At 38.9% G+C, this 27,651-nt stretch overlaps 2 protein-coding genes across 2 annotated transcripts in view; one reads left to right on the top strand and one right to left on the bottom strand.

Annotated features, from left to right (window-relative positions):
• elac2 (elaC ribonuclease Z 2) overlaps positions 1–5,442 on the bottom strand; it is a 32,223-nt gene extending 26,781 nt beyond the window's left edge. Inside the window, 5 exon segments of the mRNA XM_030142154.1 lie at positions 502–559; positions 649–713; positions 2,506–2,576; positions 2,664–2,714; positions 4,981–5,442. Coding sequence (XP_029998014.1) covers positions 502–559; positions 649–713; positions 2,506–2,576; positions 2,664–2,714; positions 4,981–5,315 — 580 coding nt within the window. The 5' untranslated portion in view covers positions 5,316–5,442.
• A 492-nt stretch (positions 5,443–5,934) lies between these two features.
• LOC115424069 (TRAF3-interacting protein 1) overlaps positions 5,935–27,651 on the top strand; it is a 50,243-nt gene continuing 28,526 nt past the window's right edge. The window contains exons 1-12 of the mRNA XM_030141171.1: positions 5,935–6,705; positions 8,829–8,912; positions 10,475–10,552; positions 11,965–12,045; positions 12,140–12,355; positions 19,204–19,281; positions 20,141–20,308; positions 21,640–21,855; positions 22,670–22,750; positions 24,525–24,584; positions 25,062–25,183; positions 27,209–27,283. Of these exons, the coding sequence (XP_029997031.1) occupies positions 5,935–6,705; positions 8,829–8,912; positions 10,475–10,552; positions 11,965–12,045; positions 12,140–12,355; positions 19,204–19,281; positions 20,141–20,308; positions 21,640–21,855; positions 22,670–22,750; positions 24,525–24,584; positions 25,062–25,183; positions 27,209–27,283 (2,030 nt within the window). The remainder of the gene's footprint in view (positions 6,706–8,828; positions 8,913–10,474; positions 10,553–11,964; positions 12,046–12,139; positions 12,356–19,203; positions 19,282–20,140; positions 20,309–21,639; positions 21,856–22,669; positions 22,751–24,524; positions 24,585–25,061; positions 25,184–27,208; positions 27,284–27,651) is intronic.

Raw genomic sequence — 27,651 nt, forward strand, 5'->3', positions numbered from 1 at the left:
AGATTCAGTGCGTTCATAACTGTTTCAGATTCAGTGCGTTCATAACTGTTTCAGTTTCAGTGCGTTCATAACTGTTTCAGATTCAGTGCGTTCATAACTGTTTCAGATTCAGTGCATTCATAACTGTTTCAGTTTCAGTGCGTTCATAACTGTTTCAGTGCGTTCATAACTGTTTCAGATTCAGTGCGTTCAAACCGTTTCAGATTCAGTGCGTTCATAACTGTTTCAGTTTCAGTGCGTTCATAACTGTTTCAGATTCAGTGCGTTCAAACCGTTTCAGATTCAGTGCGTTCATAACTGTTTCAGTTTCAGTGCGTTCATAACTGTTTCAGATTCAGTGCGTTCAAACCGTTTCAGATTCAGTGCGTTCATAACTGTTTCAGTTTCAGTGCGTTCATAACTGTTTCAGATTCAGTGCGTTCAAACCGTTTCAGATTCAGTGCGTTCATAACTTTCAGTTTCAGTGCGTTCATAATAACTGCTTCAGAGAATCCATCTTACACAGCTTGATGTCGTCCAGCGGTCCAGAAAACGACTTGATGGCACTCAGATAGTTCTCCTGGGTTCAAACACAGAAGTGTTACAGTTAAATCAGATGTGAAAGTGAACATACGTTGTGTACAAACTGCTGCAGTTGTGTCTCCTCACCAGCTGTGGAGGTCCAGACAGGACACACTCAGGAACACCGGTGTCTTTCAGGGTCAGTATCATCCCTGTAGAGACAGAAAATGAACAACTCCTCAAGAAAATTTACATTAAAATATGTGATCTATTTCTCCTTGGTTCCATTAACACATGTGGATCCCTCTAATTTCCTGACCTCTGGGTCAAAATGGAAAATAAAATAGGACCAATGGCCCTGGAGCTGACCGGCACTTCCTATCTGTTATAATGGGGAAATTTTTCAAAGTGGCACCAAATCCAGAATCAGATCCAGATCCACATAATTTCTCTAACTTTTGTTGACATCATCATACAGAAGCTGTAGACCAAGTTTGAAGTCAATCAGAACTGGAGTTTCGGAGAAGAAGACGATTGAAAGTTTTGTAACGGACGACAGACGACGACAGCTTCCATCCTTTCAGCCGGTAAACGACAAACCAACAGTTCCGTCATTTTCAGGTCTGAAACCTTTAAATGACAGTTTGAATACATACGACACAACTTGAACTTGACTGATTCAACATTAAATTCTTAATTTTACTCCAGACTATTTTTAACTGTCTCTTATTCCTGTTTTAATTTCCTTCTTTATTTTGATCTTTTCTGCTCTCTCTTCTTGTTTCATGTTTTATTCTCTATGATTTGAATGGAATTTTATGTCCTTGTAAAGCACTCTGAACTGCCCTGTTTATGAATGGTGCTATATAAATACATTTGCCTTGCCTTACTTGTTTTATTAAAAAAAAAAAGAAAACAAAAAAAAAAACTTGAAAAGCACTTGGAGAGCGCAGACCTCTGCCAAGGCAGATCAGCCCCCCCCCGATCACCACCAAAATTGAATCATTGGTTCCTTGTGCCAGTATCAACATTTACTGAAATTTTCATCCAAATCCGTCCATAATGTTATCTTGCACACAAACAGACAGACAAACCAACGCTGGCAAAAATATAACCTCTTTGGTGGAGGTAAAAAGAAAAGAAAAGACAGTATAATTTTCATATAAAACATGTGGAGGGATGTGGTATTGTTTTATATCAGAGTCTTGGACATTTTACAGTAACACAGATTTCATTGCATTAGTAGTTTTTGTTCAGTTCAGGGCCTTTGTGGCAAAAACGGACTCACTGACTTCTACTGAAAGCACATTTTTTAATCTCACATAAAACAGTTATACTGCAATAAAATCCATGTTGTTGCTGCTTTTTGACTCATATCACTAGAAATGCCCCTCCACCCCCACTATTTATGATAGAAGAAATCAATTTTTTCATAAATAACAGTAGCATCATGCACTCAAACTGACATTTAAAAGGTTAAAATCCCAAAAAATATAGAATATTTGCTAATTTTGTGCAGAGTTGAAGAGATTTATGCAGAAAAATTATTGATATCTGATTATTTTATATCAGAGGGTGAAAAGGTGTCAGTGTTGTACAACAGGCTTGTAGAGTAAATGACATTAGATTAAAAAAAAAAAAAAAAAAAAAAAATATATATATATATATATATATATATATATATATATATATATATATAAGAAACATAAACTGCCATAAACCATAAACTGTAACACAGATATGATGATCAGTAAATCAATAAAAACGACAAATGTAAGGGCTAAAACACTTACATATTCTATTCAGAACATGTCCAATCACAAAAACTTTAGCTTTTTCCTTTTTGTTTTCTTATTTTATAAAGTGCTTTGAGCCTCATTTAGTAGGAAAACTCCACTTCCTCAGTGCAGTTCATTCTACTCTGGTTGTGTTACTGTAAACAGAGGACACACACACGTCAGTAAATGGACTTGGACACTCCCCTGGTGTGTGTTCCCTCCTGACCTGATAAACCTCCGACGTTCTCCCAGCTCAGTCTGGTGATGAAGATGTTGTCCAGATGAGCGGCTTTCAACCTGTCACCACGGAAACACATTTATCTGAACACATGAACGCATCACTGTGTAGGACACTGACAGAACACACAACACACATGATCTTACTTGTGTTCCTGCATGAGCCTCTGCGTTCCTTCACCACAGTTGAACAGGTACCTGAAGACCATAGGATGAACACAAACTTAAGTGGGGACGGAGAATGGATGGAAGGATGTTTTGATGGTAAAAACAGCTGAACACTGTTTTATGTGGATACAACAGAGGTAGAAAAAGTATTACAATATCACTAAATGTGGAAATATGTGATTAAAAGTAAATAAGTCTTGCAAACAAAATGTCACTGGAGTAAAAGTAAAACACTATGGGTTAGGTTTAAAGTCCTCCTGCTTCTTAAAATAAATAAATGTCTAAAAAAAAGAAACTCTTGGCTTCAGAAAATGCATCGTCACAAACCTGAAAACCTGTTTTTTCTGAGCTTTTTACAAAAATATGGTTCTCAAAGGAAAGTGAAACTACAAATATATGATGATCTCATAGAATATGAAGCATTGCTCTAGATTAAAATACCAACAATTACTAAAGTCACACAAAAAAGCTCAATCTTAAGAATGAAACTACTCATATTTTAACTACATTTGGGTGATAATGCTTAATACCTTTTACTGAAGTGAGGTTTTCCATGTAGAACTTTTCCTTGAGTTTTTTTCCACTTGGTTTTATTACATTTATTGATGTAAAGCATCTATATACTTCTAGCACCACTCATAGAAATAATATTATGGCACAAAAATAATTGCTAATTGATATATTAGTGAAAAAATAAAACCTAAATCTGCGGTGATTGATTTGCAGTTACTACAGCTGATTATCTAATTGGTTGTCAACTTTTAAAACACTCATCTCTTTTGACACTTAACTGAACTGAGAATATTTTTAACCATGAAAATCAAAAATTTCTGACTTAGGTTTCATGAATGTGGATATTTTCTGGTTTCTGTTCTCATCTATGACAAAAACAAATAAAAATCAGTGAGTCTTTGGCTAGACATCACCTTTGAAACAGTGTTGAACTTTTTTTTTTACCATTTAACTTTTACAGTTGTGCTTAAAGTGTAAAAATTTGCTGCTTTGTTTTACAAAACACCAAAACAAACATGGTTGAACTGAAAACAGTTATTAAATGTACCTATTTGAGCTGCAAGGAACCAGCATTTTTCACTATTTTCTATTGTTTAAAGTACATACACATAAACATAACAGTGAACATAAAAACATCATAAAAGACAGCAAAAATGTCCTTAGGGGGTCAAATGAGTGTCCATTTGTGTCCAAAACAGTTGTCCTACAGTCCTAGAAGTGTGTGTAAATAATGCTAATCCATTTGTGCACAGACTACTGATATTCTTTGACAGTGGAAGCTCTATTTTCATAAATGTTGGATTTGGAATAGCACGTGGATGTGAAAACTTTTGCTGGTGGACGGACGTGACAGTGGACGGACGTGACATTACCCATGATGCTCTGGTCAGTCCCAGTACTTTATTAGGAATAAACTTCTAGACTTCCTATTGCTAATTGTGCTCTTCTTCATAAATGTTGGTATTGTGGATCTAAAACAATCCCAGCTGACACAAAAACACTAAATGTGTCAGTGGACGGATGTGACATGGTTGTTGTGGATCCCATCATACTGATGCTCTGCAGCCATGTCAGCGTTTACACTAATGATCCCTGTGCAAAAACTAGGAGCACTATTATTTATTGGATAGTTTAGCATCAGACTAAAGAGGAAAGAACAATCTAGAATTGTTCTTTCTGTATAAAAATGCTTCTTATTGTAAAAGTGTTGATGTAAACAGTGCTGTGTGCCATTCTTCATGTATGTATTGGTGGAACAGAAGCAGGATGGATCAGCACCATACTCCAGATTGAACCTGTACAAATAAAACATGTGATATGGAGGAGAGAATCTGGGAAGAAAAACTGGGGAATCCAAAAGAAGAGAAGATTTGTTTTTCAGCTCAGTTCAGTTCAAATAGAACTTGTCCATTTGTGACATGAAAATATAGCATTAATTGTGCTGAAATGGTTCATTTTGGAGCTGAAAACATAGTTCATATGAGCATCAACATGTTGAACAGAACTGAAATCCTGTCCATTTGAACAACTGTCATTTACCAACACAAAGTTCCTTTGGATTCACTGAGACTGATTTAATATGAACACAGACACACAGAAGAGCTGTGAGCACATGTGAGCTGCCAGGGACCCTCCTAGTTCAGGTGCATTCTGCTGACAGCAGTGTTTCTGAAAGGAGAGCTTCTACTTGTGGTGGCTTATTTTCACATTGTTTATTGGTGCTTTTCCTAAAGTAAACTATCTGAATCCCCCTTCCATCAGTATGTATTCCAGTAGAAAGTACCTGTTATACTCAGAGAAGACATAGAGTGATGCAGCATTATCTCTGCTGCCGGCGCCCACCACCTGGACGTAGACGGTGGACGGTCCATGAGTGTCCCCCCGTTTACTCCGGCTCTCTTTGGTCTTGAGTCTCCGCAGCGGCTCCTTCTGCTGGGCTTTCTTCCGCTGCCTGCTCTCCGTGTTGTGGTTATTATTCGCAGAGGTGGTCGCCATGTGTCTGTGCAGCTGTGACCCAGTCCTCTGGAGGGTGGAATGACAGTGTGTGAGCGCCGGTGGAGCTCTGCCTTTAACCAGCAGCAAACTGAACGACCTCAGCCTCACACACACCGGGTTCATAATCAATACGGCAGCGTCAAAAAGACACCCGGTTATCACTCACTTACAACATTCCATACGCTTTACTGAGAGTTATTTACCGAAACGCTCCTAGGTACACTTTTAGAGGTTGCTTTACACATGTGACACTTCTTCCGGCATCTAATGATGACGTTATCCTTTTTTTTAGTGCTTATTGGACTTTAGAATTAATTAGCAGGTCTTTGAACCAATCATAGCGGTATATATGAGAAAAAGGCGGGGATAGAACGCCCATGTTAAGTGTTATTGCTCATTGGGAGTTACAATTAACTAGCAAGTCTGCAGACCAATCACAAACGCCTCCAGGAGAGGGAGGCGGGACAGAACGCTAAAAGCGTAAATATAATAATAGTTATTATTATTATTATTATTATTATTACTATTATTATTAATAATAATAATAATAATAATAATAATAATAATAATAATAATAATAATAATAATAATAATGTTATAGTTGCTGTCATTATTGCGACGTTACATTATCGGTAAGGGTGACAGATGAGACTGAACCTGCAGATGTTTACCAGTTAAAGGCTTCTGTGTCTGCGGTGTTCTGTTTCATTCACACACTTCTGTCCGTTTGTTTTCGACAAAAATGTCGGATCTGAGTGTTAGCTTGTTAGACTTGTTTACCTCCTTCCTTGAATCCCATGGGAACAGAAGGGTCCACTTGGCCGTCCTCCTCAACCAGAGCCACAGGGAAGTCTACATCCAGTGGAGGGAGTCTGCCCCAGGGGACCGGGACCTGGACCTGGACCAGGAGTCTGCCCCAGGGGACCGGGACCTGGACCTGGACCAGGAGTCTGCCCCAGGGGACCGGGACCTGGACCTGGACCAGGAGTCTGCCCCAGGGGACCGGGACCTGGACCTGGACCAGGAGTCTGCCCCAGGGGACCGGGACCTGGACCTGGACCAGGAGTCTGCCCCAGGGGACCGGGACCTGGACCTGGACCAGGAGTCTGCCCCAGGGGACCGGGACCTGGACCTGGACCAGGAGTCTGCCCCAGGGGACCGGGACCTGGACCAGGAGTCTGCCCCAGGGGACCGGGACCGGGACCTGGAGTCTGCCCCAGGGGACCGGGACCGGGACCGGGACCAGGAGTCTGCCCCAGGGGACCTGGACCGGGGCCAGGACCTGGACCGGGGCCAGGACCTGGACCAGGAGCTGGTGCCTGGGTCGGGGAAAGAGGAGCGCCACCACGCGTCAGAGATGGTGGTGGTCCGGTCCGGGTCAGAGATAGTCCAGTCCGGGTCAGAGGTGGTCCAGTCCGGGTCAGAGAAGCAGGATTTGACTCGCACTAGTTCCAGTCCGGCGGAAGGCCAGTGGAGACTCCGCATCCAGAGCTGTGAGGATGGTTTGTCCAGGGTGAGCTGTGCCAGATGTTATGAGTCTGTTGTGGTGTAAAAGCACCAGCCTGTGAATGGGTTCATAGTTTTTTTCAGGTTAATGACCTGTTGATTGATTACCGAGAATAACGGTTCGCGGAGGGATGTGCCCACCTGGCTGTGACCGCATCACACAGTATTACTGCGCCTGTCAAACAACGTTGAAATGTCAGAGTTGTGAATTAAAGTTATTTCTTTGTGAGTTCAGTGTGTTTGAGTGGAGCAAAGACTGTGGCAGGATGGAAGATGAAGTAGAAGATAAAATATGAATACATATATTAAGGGGGACACTCAGAAAAGAATGAAAGAGACACTGAAAAGATGGAGAAGTTGAAAAATAAGGCTGATCCGCCATTTTGAAAGCAGGTGTTAAACAGCAGCTAACTGAAAGCAGAACGACTCTGCAAATACACAACTTTACTGCCTACATTAGATTTTCTAAATAGGATTTGATTATCCTGGGGGCTTTTTATGCACTTAACTTCATGCACCGTTTTATAAGCAGTTGTCTTGCTAGCTGTCGTTAGCTGATAACTAACTGAGCTAACTGAATATCAGTATTAATGCTAATGCTCAGCTAACTAGAGCTGGTCCAAAAATTAATCTGAATTTTTGATGTTATGGATGATTTACAATTTTAATCCTTTATTTTTTTGGCTCTGTGAAATTAAGACAAAACTTAATCCAAAAATATTGTTCCTTTACTAAAACTTTATGCCATTTTGACCACAGAAACACATTTGCAACATATAACAACAAAGTTTGCATTTTAAATTTTTTGGCCGCAATTTTTCCCAATTTTCAGAAAGCAAAATTTGATTAATAGAAATATTCTGTGTATTGTCCAGCCCTAAACGTATATGTAGCATTAATACTAAACTTTTTAATGAAATGTTTAAATGTCTTTTCTAAAGTCCCTCTGTGCGTCAGTCAGTATGCTGAAAATATCTTTGTCACAGCTTTAGAAAGTATGTTCATGAGTTTCAAGGGGATTGTGTGAATTTAGGACATTGTGTTACGGTGCTGAAACTAAGACAATAGTGTGACTTGTTGTGGATGGCCGTGTCGACCTTGGACTCGCTTAAACAGAGTGGACCAACACCAGCAGAAGACATCCCAGATCATCTCAGACTGTGGACACTTCAAACTGAACTTCTGTTTGGATTCGGAGCCTCTCCACTCTGTTCACACTCTAGGACACAGGTGTCAAACATGCGGCCTGAGGTCCAAATCTGGTCCACCAAAGGGTCCAGACCGGCCCTGGGATGAATTTGTGAAATACAAAAATTACACTAAGATCTGAACAATCCTTTTAGTTCAGGTTCCACATTCAGACCAGTTCAGTCTGCAGTGGGTCAGACCAGTCAAATACTGTCAGAATAACAGAGAAATAATGACAACTACACATGTTTCTGTTTGGAAATGTCAATATTTTCATGTATTTACACTAAAACAAAGTATAATTTAACAAAAAATGTGAATAACCTGAAATGTGTCAAGAGAAATAAGTGCAATTTTAACAATATTCGATCTGTTATTAAATGTTTTGTGTGTTTGTAGATCCACTGTGATCTGTACGTTATAATGCACATGTGGAAATGGTAAACTGAGGCAGAATAGTGTTCAAATTACACTGATTTGTTCAGTTTGTTCATGTTATTCACATCTTTTGAAAGGATAGTTTGTAGATGTAAACCTTTTCATAATGTAAATTTACTTTTTTGGCTCTAAAACAGAGAAAAGTTTGGAATTGACATTATTTCTATATTATTGTGTTATTATTTTACAGGTTCGGCCCACTGCAGATCAGATTTAGCTGAATGTGGAACTGAACTAACAGGAGTTTGACAGCCCTGCTCTAGGATAGGATTTCCAAATGAAATGTACAATTTACTTTCACCTGAAATGATGGTTTTTAACCACTTAGCACTGAGGTCACAGATGCACCATTTGCACAAGACACATTTCCTGAGTTTCTTAATATCTTTTTAAATTTACAGAAAGAGATCAGATTTTTTAATGTGTGTGTGTGTGCATGTGTATGTGTGTGTGTGCTGCAGGTGTACACAGTGAAAACTCTGTGAATATTTACTATTTTCACAGGCTTCAGAGTTGATCGAGGAGCTGCTCAAGCAGACAGGAGATCAGCAGAAGGAGCTGGTGGAGCTGCACCTGCAAGGGGACAAGGTGACACATTTAGTCCACCACGGCGGCATCAAGAGGAAGAACCATGTTAAAGAGGACCTGTTGAGGGGCTGCGTAACGTTTAGAAAACCTGTAGAATTCAGACAGAGATAAACCAGCACTGTAGTGTAGTCATTCATTCTATTGTATAAGCTTTGAGGTGGATACAAGGTAAGACATCCATCCGTCCATCCTTCCATTTTCTGAACTGCTTAGTCTTTGTCAGGGTTCTTTCTGTGTTAAGCAGTGTGATGCCAAAAGAAAGACATGTTGGCTTCAAATTTGCATCTACAGCCAATTTCCATCCTACAACCAAGGTTATTATCATTAATGAAAACTAACGAAATGACGAAAACTAGAATTGAAAAAACATTTTCGTTAACTGAAATAAATAAAAACTATAATTAGAAGAAAAAACTATAACTAACTGAAACTGTATTGTGTGTTTACTAAACTAACTAAAACAGATACAAATTCTGGATCAAATTCCCTTGGTTTTGGTCTTTGTCAATGTCAGATTGATGTTCAATGGATTTCTTTGTCTCTCTCAGTTTTCTGTGCTGTCTCCATACGACACTTTTTGCTCCGTCACTTGTGTTCACTTGTGGTTTCCAGTCGTCTTCTGGTCCCCACTCTACCTGGAAACATGGAGACTAAAGCAGCAGAGTCCTGTCTGGGATTGATTTGAATAGGAGCACAGAGAAGAAGAGAAAAGAGACCACTGAACTACAACTGAACTACAACTGAACTACAACTGAACTACAACTAAACTACAACTAAACTACAACTAAACTACAACTGAACTACAACTGAACTACAACTGAACTACAACTAAACTACAACTAAACTACAACTGAACTACAACTAAACTACAACTAAACTACAACTGAACTACAACTAAACTACAACTAAACTACAACTGAACTACAACTGAACTACAACTGAACTACAACTAAAGTACAACTGAACTACAACTGAACTAAAACTGAACTACAACTAAACTACAACTGAACTACAACTGAACTAAAACTGAACTACAACTAAACTACAACTGAACTACAACTGAACTAAAACTGAACTACAACTAAACTACAACTGAACTACAACTGAACTAAAACTGAAATACAACTAAACTACAACTGAACTACAACTGAACTACAACTAAACTACAACTGAACTACAACTGAACTACAACTGAACTACAACTGAACTAAAACTAAGCATTTAGAAAATAACGAAAACTAATAAAAACTATCAAACCTGCTCTAAAAACAAATTAAAACGAACTGAATTAGAGAAAAAAAAGTCCAGACTAAATCAAACTAAACTAGAATGAAAAATCCAAAACTATTGGAACCTTGCCTACAACAGGTTGTCAGTTTTCATTCCTCCTCTTGGACACAGTGTTTATCTTCTCTTATGAACAGGACATTATAGTTCTATGGTGTGGATGGTCATTACTGTTTGCTCCACACTAGAAAATAACTGTGAACTTCAATAAACTATATAATCCTTACAGACCTTATTTTGCAGAAGGTGAGGTGAATCTGCTTCTGTTTCCACAGATCATGGAGCTCATAGAGCTGTTGAAGCAGACAGGCAGTCAGGAGGAAGAAGTGCAGCTGCAACTTCATCAGGATGAGGTGAAACAGCTCACAGATGTTTAGTCAGTGTTAATTAAAGTTTACTAATGGTGACACGATCCTGATCAGTCTCAGAGAGTTTAGTGCCGTTCTTCCATCAAACCACACAGTGACTGAGGACATTTACCAACATGTACAGCAGGTGGACTGACACGGACAAACCTGTGGAGCACAGGTGTCAAACATGCAGCCTGGGGTCCAAATCCGGCCCACCAAAGGGTCCTGTCCGGCCCTGGGATGAATTTGTGAAATACAAAAATTACACTAAGATATGAACAATCCTTTTAGTTCAGGTTCCACATTCAGACCAGTTCAGTCTCAAGTGGGTCAGACCAGTCAAATACTGTCAGAATAACAGAGAAATCCAAATGTTTCTCTTTGTAAGTGTAAAAATTTTCATGTATTTACACTAAAACAAAGTATAATTTTGCAAAAAATGTGAATCAAATTTAGCTGAATGTGGAACTGAACTAACATGAGTTTGACAGCCCTGCTATAAAAAAAACACCACGTTGATTCAAGATAGTTTGTAAAAGTCATCGTATCAGAATGGGTTAAGGATATGATTATACACCAATGTATCAGCCATTTCCTACTATATATAGATAGGGATGGAACCATATGAAAATTTCATATCACGGTTATTGTGACTAAAATTATCACGGTTATCATTATTATCGTGGTATTGTTGAAATTGTGCTCAAAATGTTCAAAAAGTTCTGATACACACTGAAGTAATTGAACCAAGTTGTATTTTGAAAAAAAAAAAAAAAAAAGAACAACTAATAAAATAATAGGCACAATGTGCTTTCTGTTGCAGAAACATTCAAATATTAACATGTAAACAATCAAACACACATGTGCATTAAACATGGAACCTTATGGCCACTGTTTGACCATTTTCCAGATCAGGTTTGAGTTGTTTTAGCTTCCTTTTCAGAGATACATAGTCTCTCTCTCTCTCTCTCTCTATCAAAGTGCGTTAATCAAACATGGTTATCATGATAATTAGAATTTAAACAGTAATGCTAACCGTTGGGAATTTGAGGGCAGTTTATCATTATACTGGTAATCGTTACATCCCTAATAGTGAATTATGTTGTTTATAGGAAAAAAAAAAACAGTGAATTGATTATTTGCCACTTAAGAATCTCAAACCCACAGTGCTATTAAACATTTAGCACTATTTTTCAAGTCTAATTAATGACTGATTATTTTTAACATAGTAACAAAGTGTTGTTCACTCTCACTCTTCATGCTCAGTGCAACCTAAATTTGACCTGAATGCACTAGTGTTTAACGAACTGTCTGACAACACTGTTAAAATGACAGAACGAAAGAAAACAGACCGATAATGGATGTTCTTTTGGTTGTTATCGTATCTCTTCCTGACAGTGATCCTTTCCTTTCAGAAACACTCTGTGGATCTGAGTCAGTTTGTGACCTTCAATCACCTTCAGTCAGCTTTGCTCCGTGAAAGAGAAAACATTAAGGTTCGATCCACCTTCACACCTGGAGTCCATGGGATTACAGTTTAAGTGTGGTGTCGAACTCAGTGTGTTCCTTCTGTTTGCCCTCTGACCTCAGCCCACCCCCCTGCCTCTGAGCCCTGAACCGTCCGTCAGCCTCCAGGATGTGAACGGGAATGAGGACAGGGCCGTCACCAACAGGATAACGGAGCTGGAGAGGAAGCACAGCCTTCTGTGTGAGCGCTATGAGCAGCTGCAGGACACTGTGAGCAACATGCAACAGCAGCAGCAGCAGCAGACACAGGACAGACCAGCAGAGATCAACAACACACAGGTCAGTCACATTCACACACAACCTGTGTGTGTTTGTGTTGTGTGTGTTAATGTGGGTTTGTGTGTTTGTGTTGTGTGTGTTAATGTGGGTTTGTGTGTTTGTGTTGTGTGTGTTAATGTGGGTTTGTGTGTTTGTGTTGTGTGTGTTAATGTTGTGTGTGTAATGTGTGTTTGTGTGTTTGTGTTGTGTGTGTTAATGTGGGTTTGTGTGTTTGTGTTGTGTGTGTTAATGTGGGTTTGTGTGTTTGTGTTGTGTGTGTTAATGTGGGTTTGTGTGTTTGTGTTGTGTGTGTTAATGTGGGTTTGTGTGTTTGTGTTGTGTGTGTTAATGTGGGTTGTGTGTTTGTGTTGTGTGTGTTAATGTGGGTTTGTGTGTTTGTGTTGTGTGTGTTAATGTGGGTTTGTGTGTTTGTGTTGTGTGTGTTAATGTGGGTTTGTGTGTTTGTGTTGTGTGTGTTAATGTTGTGTGTGTTAATGTGTGTTTGTGTGTTTGTGTTGTGTGTGTTAATGTGGGTTTGTGTGTTTGTGATGTGTGTGTAATGTGGGTTGTGTGTTTGTGTGTGTGTGTTAATGTGGGTTTGTGTGTTTGTGTTGTGTGTGTTAATGTTGTGTGTGTTAATGTGTGTTTGTGTTGTGTGTGTTAATGTGGGTTTGTGTGTTTGTGTTGTGTGTGTTAATGTGGGTTGTGTGTTTGTGTTGTGTGTGTTAATGTGGGTTTGTGTGTTTGTGTTGTGTGTGTTAATGTGGGTTTGTGTGTTTGTGTTGTGTGTGTTAATGTGGGTTTGTGTGTTTGTGTTGTGTGTGTTAATGTGGGTTTGTGTGTTTGTGTTGTGTGTGTTAATGTGGGTTTGTGTGTTTGTGTTGTGTGTGTTAATGTGGGTTTGTGTGTTTGTGTTGTGTGTGTTAATGTGGGTTTGTGTGTTTGTGTTGTGTGTGTTAATGTGGGTTTGTGTGTTTGTGTTGTGTGTGTTAATGTGGGTTTGTGTGTTTGTGTTGTGTGTGTTAATGTTGTGTGTGTTAATGTGTTAATGTGTGTTTGTGTTGTGTGTGTTAATGTGGGTTTGTGTGTTTGTGTTGTGTGTGTTAATGTGGGTTTGTGTGTTTGTGTTGTGTGTGTTAATGTGGGTTTGTGTGTTTGTGTTGTGTGTGTTAATGTGTGTTTGTGTGTTTGTGTTGTGTGTGTTAATGTGGGTTTGTGTGTTTGTGTTGTGTGTGTTAATGTTGTGTGTGTTAATGTGTGTTTCTGTGTTTGTGTTGTGTGTGTTAATGTGGGTTTGTGTGTTTGTGTTGTGTGTTAATGTGGGTTGTGTGTTTGTGTTGTGTGTGTTAATGTGTGTTTGTGTGTTTGTGTTGTGTGTGTTAATGTGGGTTTGTGTGTTTGTGTTGTGTGTGTTAATGTGGGTTTGTGTGTTTGTGTTGTGTGTGTTAATGTGGGTTTGTGTGTTTGTGTTGTGTGTGTTAATGTGGGTTTGTGTGTTTGTGTTGTGTGTGTTAATGTGGGTTTGTGTGTTTGTGTTGTGTGTGTTAATGTTGTGTGTGTTAATGTGTGTTTGTGTGTTTGTGTTGTGTGTGTTAATGTGGGTTTGTGTGTTTGTGTTGTGTGTGTTAATGTGGGTTTGTGTGTTTGTGATGTGTGTGTTAATGTGGGTTTGTGTGTTTGTGTTGTGTGTGTTAATGTGGGTTTGTGTGTTTGTGTTGTGTGTGTTAATGTGGGTTTGTGTGTTTGTGTTGTGTGTGTTAATGTTGTGTGTGTTAATGTGTGTTTGTGTTGTGTGTGTTAATGTGGGTTTGTGTGTTTGTGTTGTGTGTGTTAATGTGGGTTTGTGTGTTTGTGTTGTGTGTGTTAATGTGGGTTTGTGTGTTTGTGTTGTGTGTGTTAATGTGGGTTTGTGTGTTTGTGTTGTGTGTGTTAATGTTGTGTGTGTTAATGTGTGTTTGTGTGTTTGTGTTGTGTGTGTTAATGTGGGTTTGTGTGTTTGTGTTGTGTGTGTTAATGTGGGTTTGTGTGTTTGTGTTGTGTGTGTTAATGTGGGTTTGTGTGTTTGTGTTGTGTGTGTTAATGTGGGTTTGTGTGTTTGTGTTGTGTGTGTTAATGTTGTGTGTGTTAATGTGTGTTTGTGTGTTTGTGTTGTGTGTGTTAATGTGTGTTTGTGTGTTTGTGTTGTGTGTGTTAATGTGTGTTTGTGTGTTTGTGTTGTGTGTGTTAATGTGGGTTTGTGTGTTTGTGTTGTGTGTGTTAATGTGGGTTTGTGTGTTTGTGTTGTGTGTGTTAATGTGGGTTTGTGTGTTTGTGTTGTGTGTGTTAATGTTGTGTGTGTTAATGTGTGTTTGTGTGTTTGTGTTGTGTGTGTTAATGTGGGGTTTGTGTGTTTGTGTTGTGTGTGTTAATGTTGTGTGTGTTAATGTGTTAATGTGTGTTTGTGTTGTGTGTGTTAATGTGGGTTTGTGTGTTTGTGTTGTGTGTGTTAATGTGGGTTTGTGTGTTTGTGTTGTGTGTGTTAATGTGGGTTTGTGTGTTTGTGTTGTGTGTGTTAATGTGTTAATGTGTGTTTGTGTTGTGTGTGTTAATGTGGGTTTGTGTGTTTGTGTGTGTGTGTTAATGTGTTAATGTGTGTTGTGTTGTGTGTGTTAATGTGGGTTTGTGTGTTTGTGTTGTGTGTGTTAATGTGTTAATGTGTGTTTGTGTTGTGTGTTAATGTGGGTTTGTGTGTTTGTGTTGTGTGTGTTAATGTGGGTTTGTGTGTTTGTGTTGTGTGTGTTAATGTGGGTTTGTGTGTTTGTGTTGTGTGTGTTAATGTGGGTTTGTGTGTTTGTGTTGTGTGTGTTAATGTGGGTTGTGTGTTTGTGTTGTGTGTGTTAATGTGGGTTGTGTGTTTGTGTTGTGTGTGTTAATGTTGTGTGTGTTAATGTGTGTTTGTGTGTTTGTGTTGTGTGTGTTAATGTGGGTTTGTGTGTTTGTGATGTGTGTGTTAATGTGGGTTTGTGTGTTTGTGTTGTGTGTGTTAATATGGGTTTGTGTGTTTGTGTTGTGTGTGTTAATGTTGTGTGTGTTAATGTGTGTTTGTGTTGTGTGTGTTAATGTGGGTTTGTGTGTTTGTGTTGTGTGTGTTAATGTGGGTTTGTGTGTTTGTGTTGTGTGTGTTAATGTGGGTTTGTGTGTTTGTGTTGTGTGTGTTAATGTGGGTTTGTGTGTTTGTGTTGTGTGTGTTAATGTGGGTTTGTGTGTTTGTGTTGTGTGTGTTAATGTGGGTTTGTGTGTTTGTGTTGTGTGTGTTAATGTGGGTTTGTGTGTTTGTGTTGTGTGTGTTAATGTGGGTTTGTGTGTTTGTGTTGTGTGTGTTAATGTTGTGTGTGTTAATGTGGGTTTGTGTGTTTGTGTTGTGTGTTAATGTGGGTTTGTGTGTTTGTGTTGTGTGTGTTAATGTGGGTTTGTGTGTTTGTGTTGTGTGTGTTAATGTGGGTTTGTGTGTTTGTGTTGTGTGTGTTAATGTGTGTTTGTGTGTTTGTGTTGTGTGTGTTAATGTGGGTTTGTGTGTTTGTGTTGTGTGTGTTAATGTTGTGTGTGTTAATGTGTGTTTCTGTGTTTGTGTTGTGTGTGTTAATGTGGGTTTGTGTGTTTGTGTTGTGTGTGTTAATGTGGGTTTGTGTGTTTGTGTTGTGTGTGTTAATGTGTGTTTGTGTGTTTGTGTTGTGTGTGTTAATGTGGGTTTGTGTGTTTGTGTTGTGTGTGTTAATGTGGGTTTGTGTGTTTGTGTTGTGTGTGTTAATGTGGGTTTGTGTGTTTGTGTTGTGTGTGTTAATGTGGGTTTGTGTGTTTGTGTTGTGTGTGTTAATGTGGGTTTGTGTGTTTGTGTTGTGTGTGTTAATGTTGTGTGTGTTAATGTGTGTTTGTGTGTTTGTGTTGTGTGTGTTAATGTGGGTTTGTGTGTTTGTGTTGTGTGTGTTAATGTGGGTTTGTGTGTTTGTGATGTGTGTGTTAATGTGGGTTTGTGTGTTTGTGTTGTGTGTGTTAATGTGGGTTTGTGTGTTTGTGTTGTGTGTGTTAATGGGGGTTTGTGTGTTTGTGTTGTGTGTGTTAATGTTGTGTGTGTTAATGTGTGTTTGTGTTGTGTGTGTTAATGTGGGTTTGTGTGTTTGTGTTGTGTGTGTTAATGTGGGTTTGTGTGTTTGTGTTGTGTGTGTTAATGTGGGTTTGTGTGTTTGTGTTGTGTGTGTTAATGTGGGTTTGTGTGTTTGTGTTGTGTGTGTTAATGTGGGTTTGTGTGTTTGTGTTGTGTGTGTTAATGTTGTGTGTGTTAATGTGTGTTTGTGTGTTTGTGTTGTGTGTGTTAATGTGGGTTTGTGTGTTGTGTTGTGTGTGTTAATGTGGGTTTGTATGTTTGTGTTGTGTGTGTTAATGTGGGTTTGTGTGTTTGTGTGTGTGTGTTAATGTGTGTTTGTGTGTTTGTGTTGTGTGTGTTAATGTGGGTTTGTGTGTTTGTGTTGTGTGTGTTAATGTGGGTTTGTGTGTTGTGATGTGTGTGTTAATGTGGGTTTGTGTTGTGTGTGTTAATGTGGGTTTGTGTGTTTGTGTTGTGTGTGTTAATGTTGTGTGTGTTAATGTGTGTTTGTGTGTTTGTGTTGTGTGTGTAATGTGTGTTTGTGTGTTTGTGTTGTGTGTGTTAATGTGTGTTTGTGTGTTTGTGTTGTGTGTGTTAATGTGGGTTTGTGTGTTTGTTGTGTGTGTTAATGTGGGTTTGTGTGTTTGTGTTGTGTGTGTTAATGTGGGTTTGTGTGTTTGTGTTGTGTGTGTTAATTGTTGTGTGTTAATGTGTGTTTGTGTGTTTGTGTTGTGTGTGTTAATGTGGGTTTGTGTGTTTGTGTGTGTGTGTTAATGTTGTGTGTGTTAATGTGTTAATGTGTGTTTGTGTTGTGTGTGTTAATGTGGGTTTGTGTGTTGTGTTGTGTGTGTTAATGTGGGTTTGTGTGTTTGTGTTGTGTGTGTTAATGTGGGTTTGTGTGTTTGTGTTGTGTGTGTTAATGTGTTAATGTGTGTTTGTGTTGTGTGTGTTAATGTGGGTTTGTGTGTTTGTGTTGTGTGTGTTAATGTGTTAATGTGTGTTTGTGTTGTGTGTGTTAATGTGGGTTTGTGTGTTTGTGTTGTGTGTTAATGTGGGTTTGTGTGTTTGTGTTGTGTGTGTTAATGTGGGTTTGTGTGTTTGTGTTGTGTGTGTTAATGTGTTAATGTGTGTTTGTGTTGTGTGTGTTAATGTGGGTTTGTGTGTTTGTGTTGTGTGTTAATGTGTGTTTGTGTGTTTGTGTTGTGTGTGTTAATGTGGGTTTGTGTGTTTGTGTTGTGTGTTAATGTGTGTTTGTGTGTTTGTGTTGTGTGTGTTAATGTGGGTTTGTGTGTTTGTGTTGTGTGTTAATGTGGGTTTGTGTGTTTGTGTTGTGTGTGTTAATGTGGGTTTGTGTGTTTGTGTTGTGTGTGTTAATGTGTTAATGTGTGTTTGTGTTGTGTGTGTTAATGTGGGTTTGTGTGTTTGTGTTGTGTGTTAATGTGTGTTTGTGTGTTTGTGTTGTGTGTTGTTAATGTGGGTTTGTGTGTTTTGTGTTGTGTGTTACTGTGTTGTTTGTGTGTTTGTTGTGTGTGTGTTAATGTGGGTTTGTGTGTTTGTGTTGTGTGTTAATGTGTGTTTGTGTGTTTGTGTTGTGTGTGTTAATGTGGGTTTGTGTGTTTGTGTTGTGTGTTAATGTGGGTTTGTGTGTTTGTGTTGTGTGTGTTAATGTGGGTTTGTGTGTTTGTGTTGTGTGTGTTAATGTGTGTTTGTGTGTTGTGTTGTGTGTGTTAATGTGGGTTTGTGTGTTTGTGTTGTGTGTTAATGTGGGTTTGTGTTGTGTGTGTTAATGTGGGTTTGTGTGTTTGTGTGTGTGTTAATGTGTGTTTGTGTGTTTGTGTTGTGTGTGTTAATGGGGTTTGTGTGTTTGTGTGTGTGTTAATGTGTGTTTGTGTGTTTGTGTTGTGTGTGTTAATGTGGGTTTGTGTGTTGTGTTGTGTGTTAATGTGTGTTTGTGTGTTTGTGTTGTGTGTGTTAATGTGGGTTTGTGTGTTTGTGTTGTGTGTTAATGTGTGTTTGTGTGTTTGTGTTGTGTGTGTTAATGTGGGTTTGTGTGTTTGTGTTGTGTGTTAATGTGTGTTTGTGTGTTTGTGTGTGTGTGTTAATGTGGGTTTGTGTGTTTGTGTTGTGTGTTAATGTGGGTTTGTGTGTTTGTGTTGTGTGTGTTAATGTGGGTTTGTGTGTTTGTGTTGTGTGTGTTAATGTGTGTTTGTGTGTTTGTGTTGTGTGTGTTAATGTGGGTTTGTGTGTTTGTGTTGTGTGTTAATGTGTGTTTGTGTGTTTGTGTTGTGTGTGTTAATGTGTGTTTGTGTGTTTGTGTTGTGTGTGTTAATGTGGGTTTGTGTGTTTGTGTTGTGTGTTAATGTGTGTTTGTGTGTTTGTGTTGTGTGTGTTAATGTGGGTTGTGTGTTTGTGTTGTGTGTTAATGTGTGTTTGTGTGTTTGTGTTGTGTGTGTTAATGTGGGTTTGTGTGTTTGTGTTGTGTGTTAATGTGTGTTTGTGTGTTTGTGTTGTGTGTGTTAATGTGGGTTTGTGTGTTTGTGTTGTGTGTTAATGTGTGTTTGTGTGTTTGTGTTGTGTGTGTTAATGTGTGTTTGTGTTGTGTGTTAATGTGTGTTTGTGTGTTTGTGTTGTGTGTTAATGTGTGTTTGTGTGTTTGTGTTGTGTGTGTTAATGTGGGTTTGTGTGTTTGTGTTGTGTGTTAATGTGGGTTTGTGTGTTTGTGTTGTGTGTTAATGTGTGTTTGTGTCAGGTTCTGGAGCTGCTGGAGGACATGCAGGACATCCCACAGACTCAGGCAGAGCATGAGCGGACACTGAACCACCTCCAGGTACCAGTCCATCCCAGTCCTTCTGTCTTTGATCATGACCTGGAAGAAAACACCTGGAACCACACATCCAGAAACTACAGCTTCAGAGTCAGACATACCTGGAAGAATGAAGAGAGGGAAAGGACACCAAGGCCCAATCCTAATTCACCCCTTAGCCCTCCCCCTTACCCCTCTCCCTTGGTTCTTACACTTGGCTCTACCCCTTGAAACGGAGCTGCACAGGGTAGGAGTTATAACATTCCCCTGTGAAATGGGACAACCCTTCCAGACCTGTGACATCATCAGCAGTCATCGATGCCACTATGAACAGATGGGAAAACTTGTCACCGTGCCGTCAGCATCTGGAACCGCCTCTGTTCCGGGGGGTTTGGTCATCTTTTTGCGGCTATCAACTATAAACTGCAAAAATGCGATCTATAACACATTGAAATGGCATTAGACGGTCGATCAAATGATTAAGTTGTTTATGAAGAAAATTCGTACATTTGTGTGTTTCTTTCATCACGCTGCTGCACTTTTCAGCTGTGTTTACCTCCATCTCGCCAATGATTCGAACAGAATTATGGGAAATTTCTCCCACCCCTCCGTTCGTAGTGTGGTCCTGAAATATCTCTGTTTCGAGGCCTGTACCGCCTTCTGCCTTAGCCCTTTCCCTCCATCTAATCGAGAATTGGGACAACACTACCCCTTCATGAATACGTGCAAAACGGAGGGGTAGGGGTAAGGGGAGGGGCCAAGGGGTGAATTGGGATCGGGCCAAAGTTATTGGCATCTGTTTGTCATAAAAGCTTTGACTCATACATTCAGTTCAGCAGTATCTTTGTTTCTGCCCTCTGCTCTCCTCGTCCTCTGACTTCAGCCGGACCACCTGCCTCTGTCCTCTGACGCCTCCTTCAGCCTCCAGGAGGAGAAGTCCAACCAGGAGGCAGCTGTGTGTGGAATCCAGATGATGGAGCTGCTGACTGACATGCAGAAGGATGTGCTGAAGGTTCAGGAAGAACAGGACCAACTACTGCTGCAGACTGAGGTACCAGACCAAGCATGAGCTCTCTTCCCATCTCAGCCTTTTGTCTGTTTAATTTGTGAGTTCGTCACCTTGTGTTTCAGTCTCCTCTTCTTCCGGAGTGGGTTTAGATCAGATGTCATACCAGGCCTCTTCTTCAGAAAGGCAGTCGTCTGATCAGAGTCATGCTGTGGGTCATTGTGGTGAATGTTACAGTTCATAGAGCAGGGCTGTCAAACTCATTTTAGTTCAGTAACACATTCAGCTAAATTTGATCTGCAGTGGGCCGAACCAGAAAAAGAACATAACAGTAATATATAAATAATGTCAACTCCAAAATTTTCTCAATGTTTTAGAGGGAAAAAAGTAAAATTAAACAATGAAAAGGTTTACATCTACAAACTATCCTTTCAAGAGATGTGAATAACATGAACAAACTGAAACAGAAAGTGTAATTTTAATAATATTCTGCTTCAGTTTATCATTTCCACATGTACATTATAACTTGCAGATCACAGCGGGTCTACAAATACACCAAACATTGAAAATCCAGCAGAATATTGTTAAAATTGTACTGACTTCTCTTAAAACATTTCAGGTTGTTCATATTTGTTCAGGTTATTCACATTTTTTGTGAAATTACACTTTGTTTTAGTGTAAATACATGAAAATATTTACATTTACTAAGAGAAAAAATTTGGAGTTGTGAGTATTTATAGGTTATTCTGATAGTATTTTTCTGGTTTGACCCACTTGAGATTGAATTGGTCTGACTGTGGAACCTGAACTAAAAGAATTGTTAATATCTTAGTGTAATTTTTGCATTTCACAAATTCATCCCAAGGGCTGGACTGGACCCTTTGGTGGGCCGGATTTGGCCCCCAGGGCCGCATGTTTGACACCTGTGACATAGAAGATTCCATAGTTCCAACACTGGATTTGAGCTCCTGGTACCAGCAGCATTATGAAGCATCAAACCATGATGTTACCGAGAGATCTGACTGTCGACACAACACACACTTCATGTCTCTGTTCATGACTACACATACTGTACTGCATTAGATCCAAACAAGGTGATGTTAGTTTCATCCGTTGCTGGTACTGGAGAACTCAAACGTGTTGGATTCCATTTTGTACCATAATATTATGAAGGAAACAATGGTAGTTTTCCTTTCAAAAGTTTGGCCAAAGAGCCCAAAGGCCCACCGCATCACTCTGAGTAGACCACTACCTGGCTACTACTACTACTAGCTCTGTTGAAACACACGGTGTCAGAACGTCAGCGCTTCAGCATCAGGCAGCTCAGACAAAGGTTGAAACTCAGTGTGTTCCTTCTGTTTGCCCTCTGACCTCAGCCCACCCCCCTGCCTCTGAGCCCTGAACCGTCCGTCAGCCTCCAGGATGTGAACGGGAATGAGGACAGGGCCGTCACCAACAGGATAACGGAGCTGGAGAGGAAGCACAGCCTTCTGTGTGAGCGCTATGAGCAGCTGCAGGACACTGTGAGCAACATGCAACAGCAGCAGCAGCAGCAGACACAGGACAGACCAGCAGAGATCAACAACACACAGGTCAGTCACATTCACACACAGGGGTGGAAGAAAATATCAGTTCCACATTATATCGCAATATTTAATTTCAGGACACTATCGATATTTATTTATTTATTATTAGGATCCCCATTAGCTGATGCAGGACATCAACTACAATTAAATTATAAATTATTAAATTATTTTATATTAAAAAGTATTGTATTGATATTTTTAGGTATTTATTCAAACGCAGACATGGCGAGTGTTCATTTTTGTTTTTCTTATTTGTTTCTATTTTATTAATTATTATGTAACACTGTTTTGTTAAATAACAGCATTTCAATCATCCTAAAAGCACGTTTTACTGTCTGAAAGAGGCAGATGTTCGTTCCTTTGTTGGGATCGCACAAAAATAATGTTACAGTGTTGGATGATTCAGCAACTCAACACTATGGGTTCTTTTCACAGCTAATAGAATATGAACATTTGAGCAGGAACTGAACTGTAATGTCTGTAAAACATGATTTAAGTTGTTACGTGTTTTACAGAGGAACATTTTGTGATAAAGCAGTTCTGATCAAATAAAATGTGTTTAGTATTTGTGCATGTTTTTGGTGTAATCCAATTTTTACAGGAAATAATCTTTAAAAAATAAATAAATAAATAAACCAAAAAAATATCGCCTTGTTAACAGTGTTGTGATATATCGTATCATGATCTTTGTATTGTGATTTAAATTGTATTGCCAGACTCTTGCCGATACACAGCCCTGTTCAGCCACATCCTGTGTGTGTTTGTGTGTTTGTGTTGTGTGTGTTGTGTGTGTTAATGTGTGTTTGTGTGTTTGTGTCAGATTCTGGAGCTGCTGGAGAACATGCAGAAGGACATCCCACAGACTCAGGCAGAGCATGAGAGGACACTGAACCACATCCAGGTACCAGTCCAGTCACTTCTGTCCTGTTTCATGTCTTAATTCATTTGCCAGTTCAACATAAACAAAGAAAAGAGCAATTAAGTTTCAAGGTTCCTTTATTTGTACCCGTAGGTAGATTTGTTTTGCAGTTTAGGTGATTGCTTTGATATTACAACAAGACATACATTGAACATGTAAGACAGGTACTGGATCGAGCTTCCAGGCAGAACAAAAAGTGTTCAGTGCTCTACCATTCACCAGTACAGCAGCATGGAGAAGTAAAAGAATAAAATAAATAAATAAGATCAAGTAAATAAAAACAAGATGCAATAAAACACAATAAAAACCCAGAGAAGATAAAAACAGTCTGGGATAAAAACCAGGAGAAGAACATAACATTTAAAAATTTGAAGTCACAATAATAATAAACAGAGCAAAGAAATAGAATAAATATTTAAAATAAGTAAATACAGTGCAATGTCACTATTTCTTCTTGAGCTCAGCGACAGGAACAATGCACCTGGGGACTAAAAACCTCCGTCCAGAGGAAAGGAGCTGAAATTCACTTCATGAAGGATGGGAGTCATTATTAAGACCTGATGAAACCATCCTCTGGACCTGTTTAGAGTACAGGGAGGAGGGACAAGACTGGGACTGACCAATCAGGCAATTAGTCCAAAATGAGTGGGTTTGGAAACAGCCATAGGTGTTAAATGAAAGCACTGATTTAACCCTTAGAGCCAGTTCTAACACTAGTCACACTCATACCACTACAGATGAAAAAATGTACAAGCTCTGCAAAATACTATTTAATAATCCAATCCAATCCAACTTCATTTGTAAAGCACTTTAAAACAACCACAGTGGGCCCAAGTAGTGTACAGAAAAATGACTAAAAAAACAAAATAACAGAGTAAAATACAAGAATAGTTTAAAAGACATAGAACAACTGTAAAAATAAAATTAAGATTAAAAAAATAAATTAATAAAAATACAGAAGAATAGATAAAGCCTAAATAAAAGAATAAAATACAAGAATAGATTAAAACAAAAAGCTGTACGATTAAAAACAGCAACAAATAAGAACAATAAACCAATACCAAATAAAACAATTGAATAAAAATAATACATTCAAACATCTGAAGTGGATTCAAAAGCCAAGGAGAAAAGATGGGTTTATGAGAAGGGATTTAAAAACAGACAGAGGAGGCCTGTCTGATATGAATAATATTATATTTTACTTTAACTCAGCTGATGCCTCTCACCTACGTCTGACCTAAATATTGATATGAGATACTAATTAATTTTTCAAGATTTTAACCCTTAGATGTCAGGATTATGTCATGATGCCAGCATATTTTCAGATGAAAAACATTTAAAGACTTTAACATTTTAAATATACTGCATGCAAAGTAATTTTTTGTGTGTTGAATTATTACAGCCTGTTATATGTCAATGATTAGCAGCAACATTGATTTTTATGCATTATTATTTTTTGCACAGTGTCAAATACTCATACTCATACCACGAAGCACAAAAAATGTGCTCTTCATTTATACAGTGATTTGAATGAGTTTCATTGGCACACATTTTGCACTGAACAGTATGAATGTAAGACTTGTTTGTACACAGATAATATAAAAATGCACAATATTGCTAAAATTCATACCATATGCATGAACATAGGCAAAAAAAGAAGAATGAAAAGTGCATAAAATGTGCACATCAGTCCCTAAGGGTTAATATACATGTTCTCTCAGTCATTTTCTTGTATTTTTTCCTCGTCTTTCCTCAGGTGGAGGTGAAGTCACTGCGTGAACAAATGGACAAACTGTCCACTGAGATGCAGCAGAAGGTCAGAACAAAGTCCAACTCTGATTTCTGTTATTTGTTTAGAAGCTTTAAGAATAAACATGTATGTTTTAAAGTAAAATACGGCAGAGTTTAAAAAAAAGAAAAAAGAACAGTAAAACCTAAAGTGGTCATATTCACGGTACAGGATTTAATTGAACAAGTTAAAGGTTGGATGACGTTGGGTCCATTTGAGCGTTTCTTCACTATATGTGAGGGATGATGAACCATGAGCTGGTCATTCTAGAGAAATAAACCCTGACTGGTGATGCAGGTGTGAGTCCAGGCTCAGGGTTTATTCAGCACATGTTCAGAAGGGTTTATTCATTCAGAAATGAGGAGTCTGAACTGAACTAAATTATGTCATGCCAATCCTGTTTTAGTTCCCTCCTTTTGCCAAGCCCATCTGTTTCCATCATCTATCATCTATGTACATACATACATTTTGGGCTCATCCAGGTTTGATGTCTGTTGGTTGTAGTTGAACAGGACTGAGCTGATGCCTGTGCAGAAACAGCTGATGAGGTGTTGCAGGAGTTTTCAGGAGGGGCTGCAGACGCTCAGAGCTCCAAACGCCCAGAATGCCACCGCTGCCACCAGGAGGTGCATGTTTACAGTTTAACAAGGGTTTGGTTCACTGTGAGTCACTGCTTATATTAGAGCGATGACCACATGTTATCAGGACAAATGTGAAAAACAGTCATCCATAGATGATATGAGAAATGTCAAATCATCACTTATTCCAAAAGTTTAAAGATGAAGAAACTGGGTCATCTGTGGGTTTAATTCCTCAGGACCATATGGTTATTGATCATATTTTATTATAACATTTTCTCTTTATGTTTTACAAAACTGGATTGAAACTAACTGAAAACAACAGATGAGAGGACAGGGCATGTTTGCAAGCTGCCAAAAATACAAAATGTCCATGTTAGGGATTGAACCATATGAAAATTTCAGATCATAGTTATTGTGACCAAAATTATCACGGTTATCATTATTATCGTGGTATTGTTGAAATTGTGCTCAAAATGTTCAAAAAGTACTAATACACACTGAAAGAATTTAACCAAGTTGTATTTTGATAAAAACAAAATATAACCAAATATAACTAGAAGCACTCGGAGAGCGCAGACCTCCGCCAAGGCTGATCAGTGGGCCCCCCCGTGGGCCCCCCACCCCCGATCACCCCCAAAGTTAATCATTTCTTCCTTATCCCATTTCCAACAAACCCTGAAAATTTCATCAAAATCTGTCCATAACTTTTTGAGTTATGTTGCACACTAACGGACAGACAAACAAACAAACAAACAAACAAACAAACAGACAAACACACAAACAAACGCTGGCAAAAACATAACGTCCTTGGCGGAGGTAATAACAGTCCCACTGTCCCTTCTGTGTCAGAAACATTCCAATATTAACCCTTAGTGGTCTGAGTCTATTCTGTCTGTTTTTCAGTCCTTTTGATTTGGCCTTTATATACTATAGAAACAAATGTTTACTATACCCATGTTTGGATCTGTTTTTTCAGCACAACTTCATCTAGATCATCTGTCTATTATTTTTTCACTTTAACCTACTATAAAAACCCAAAAGGACAAAAAACACACAAAGTATATCAAATCCGATTTGAAAAATGGATATAATTTATTGCATAAATAACACACAGATGCTTAACGAACCTTTTCACAGACTTTAAAAGTGAGTATTGGTTCCAAATATTAGGTATAGAAAATTAAAATTGTAATAAATTAAAACTCTACTCAAATATTTGACATTAAAGCAGATCTGTACATAGGGTTTTTTCCCCTAAAAGTGCGGTAATCAAACACAGTTATCATGAGAATTAGAATTTAAATGGTAATACTAACCGTCTGTGATTTTACCGCCGTTTATTGTTATACCGGTAATGGTTCCATCCCTAGTCCATATTTACATGTTGGGGTGTTCATCCTTTTGCATGTAGTGCTCTCTTATCAGCTGTTCCACCTGTGTTGCCATGGTAATGCTACGCGACACTTACACACATTCTCTACACATCCACGTAACCAGAAGAACGTCAGCTAAAAGCTGAACAAAACCAATTTTTCGGAAAATAGAATACAACTCAAACAACAGCCACTTAAATGGACAAATATGTAAACCTGTCTGACAGTCTGAGACCAGCGTGTGTCATGAATAATTTAATAAAACAACAGACCAATGAGACAAACCCAAGCATTAAGCTAACACTAAGCAGATAAAACAGTACAAGGGTTAGATCTCTATCACTAAAACTCACTGAGTGAGACAAAGATGCGTAAAAATAAAGGTCAGATTATGGAGTAAAGTTTAGGAATGTTGTCTTACCTTTACTGTTTTCTGATCGTAACTTGGTTTTGTATGAATGAAGCTTCTGTTAGCGGATAATCCACTGTTTTGTGTCACATTGAAATGCTTCAGACTGGAAACAAATGACTCAGGGCGTAACAGGTTCAAAGACACAGAGCATCCGCAAACAATTTTGTTTGTTTAGTTTATGAAACGTTCTGAAGTTTTAGCTGCAGTGGATGAGACCAGTATATATCCCAGACCTTTGACTTCATGTGTGTTTTCTTCTAAGTTGGTCTGTTCGTTCTGTTTCAGACAACTCGCCCCGATGTACTCGGATACATTCCACTGTCTGAGCTGTGGATCCACTGTCGAACCCACCTTTGGGACGTAAGTAAATAAACTACAGAGGGTCTGCATGTGACGTCAGCGCTAGCGGAAGTCACTGCGGCTCCGCCCACTGAGTGTCAGACAGAGGCAGATGAGTGACAGCGTTGGCTTCAGTCCTGTCTGAACTGAAGAACAAGACTGAATCCAAACTGGGGCAGAGCTGCTGTGTTTGATTGTATTTTCAGGTTCTTAAAGCAGTGGGAGCTATCGTTTACAGACACCCAAAGACAAAGAAAACAGAAGGAGATGGGTCCACAAATCCAGGAAACCAAACCTAGATCTGTGGATCCTGTTTGGTGTCAGCTAACATTCACTGATGCTGTATTTTTGGTCCAATCAGACCTGAAATGACCCATTGTTTTGGCTAA

This window comes from Sphaeramia orbicularis, chromosome 8 (genome assembly GCF_902148855.1).
Source record: "Sphaeramia orbicularis chromosome 8, fSphaOr1.1, whole genome shotgun sequence".
In the NCBI taxonomy this organism is placed as follows: domain Eukaryota; kingdom Metazoa; phylum Chordata; class Actinopteri; order Kurtiformes; family Apogonidae; genus Sphaeramia; species Sphaeramia orbicularis.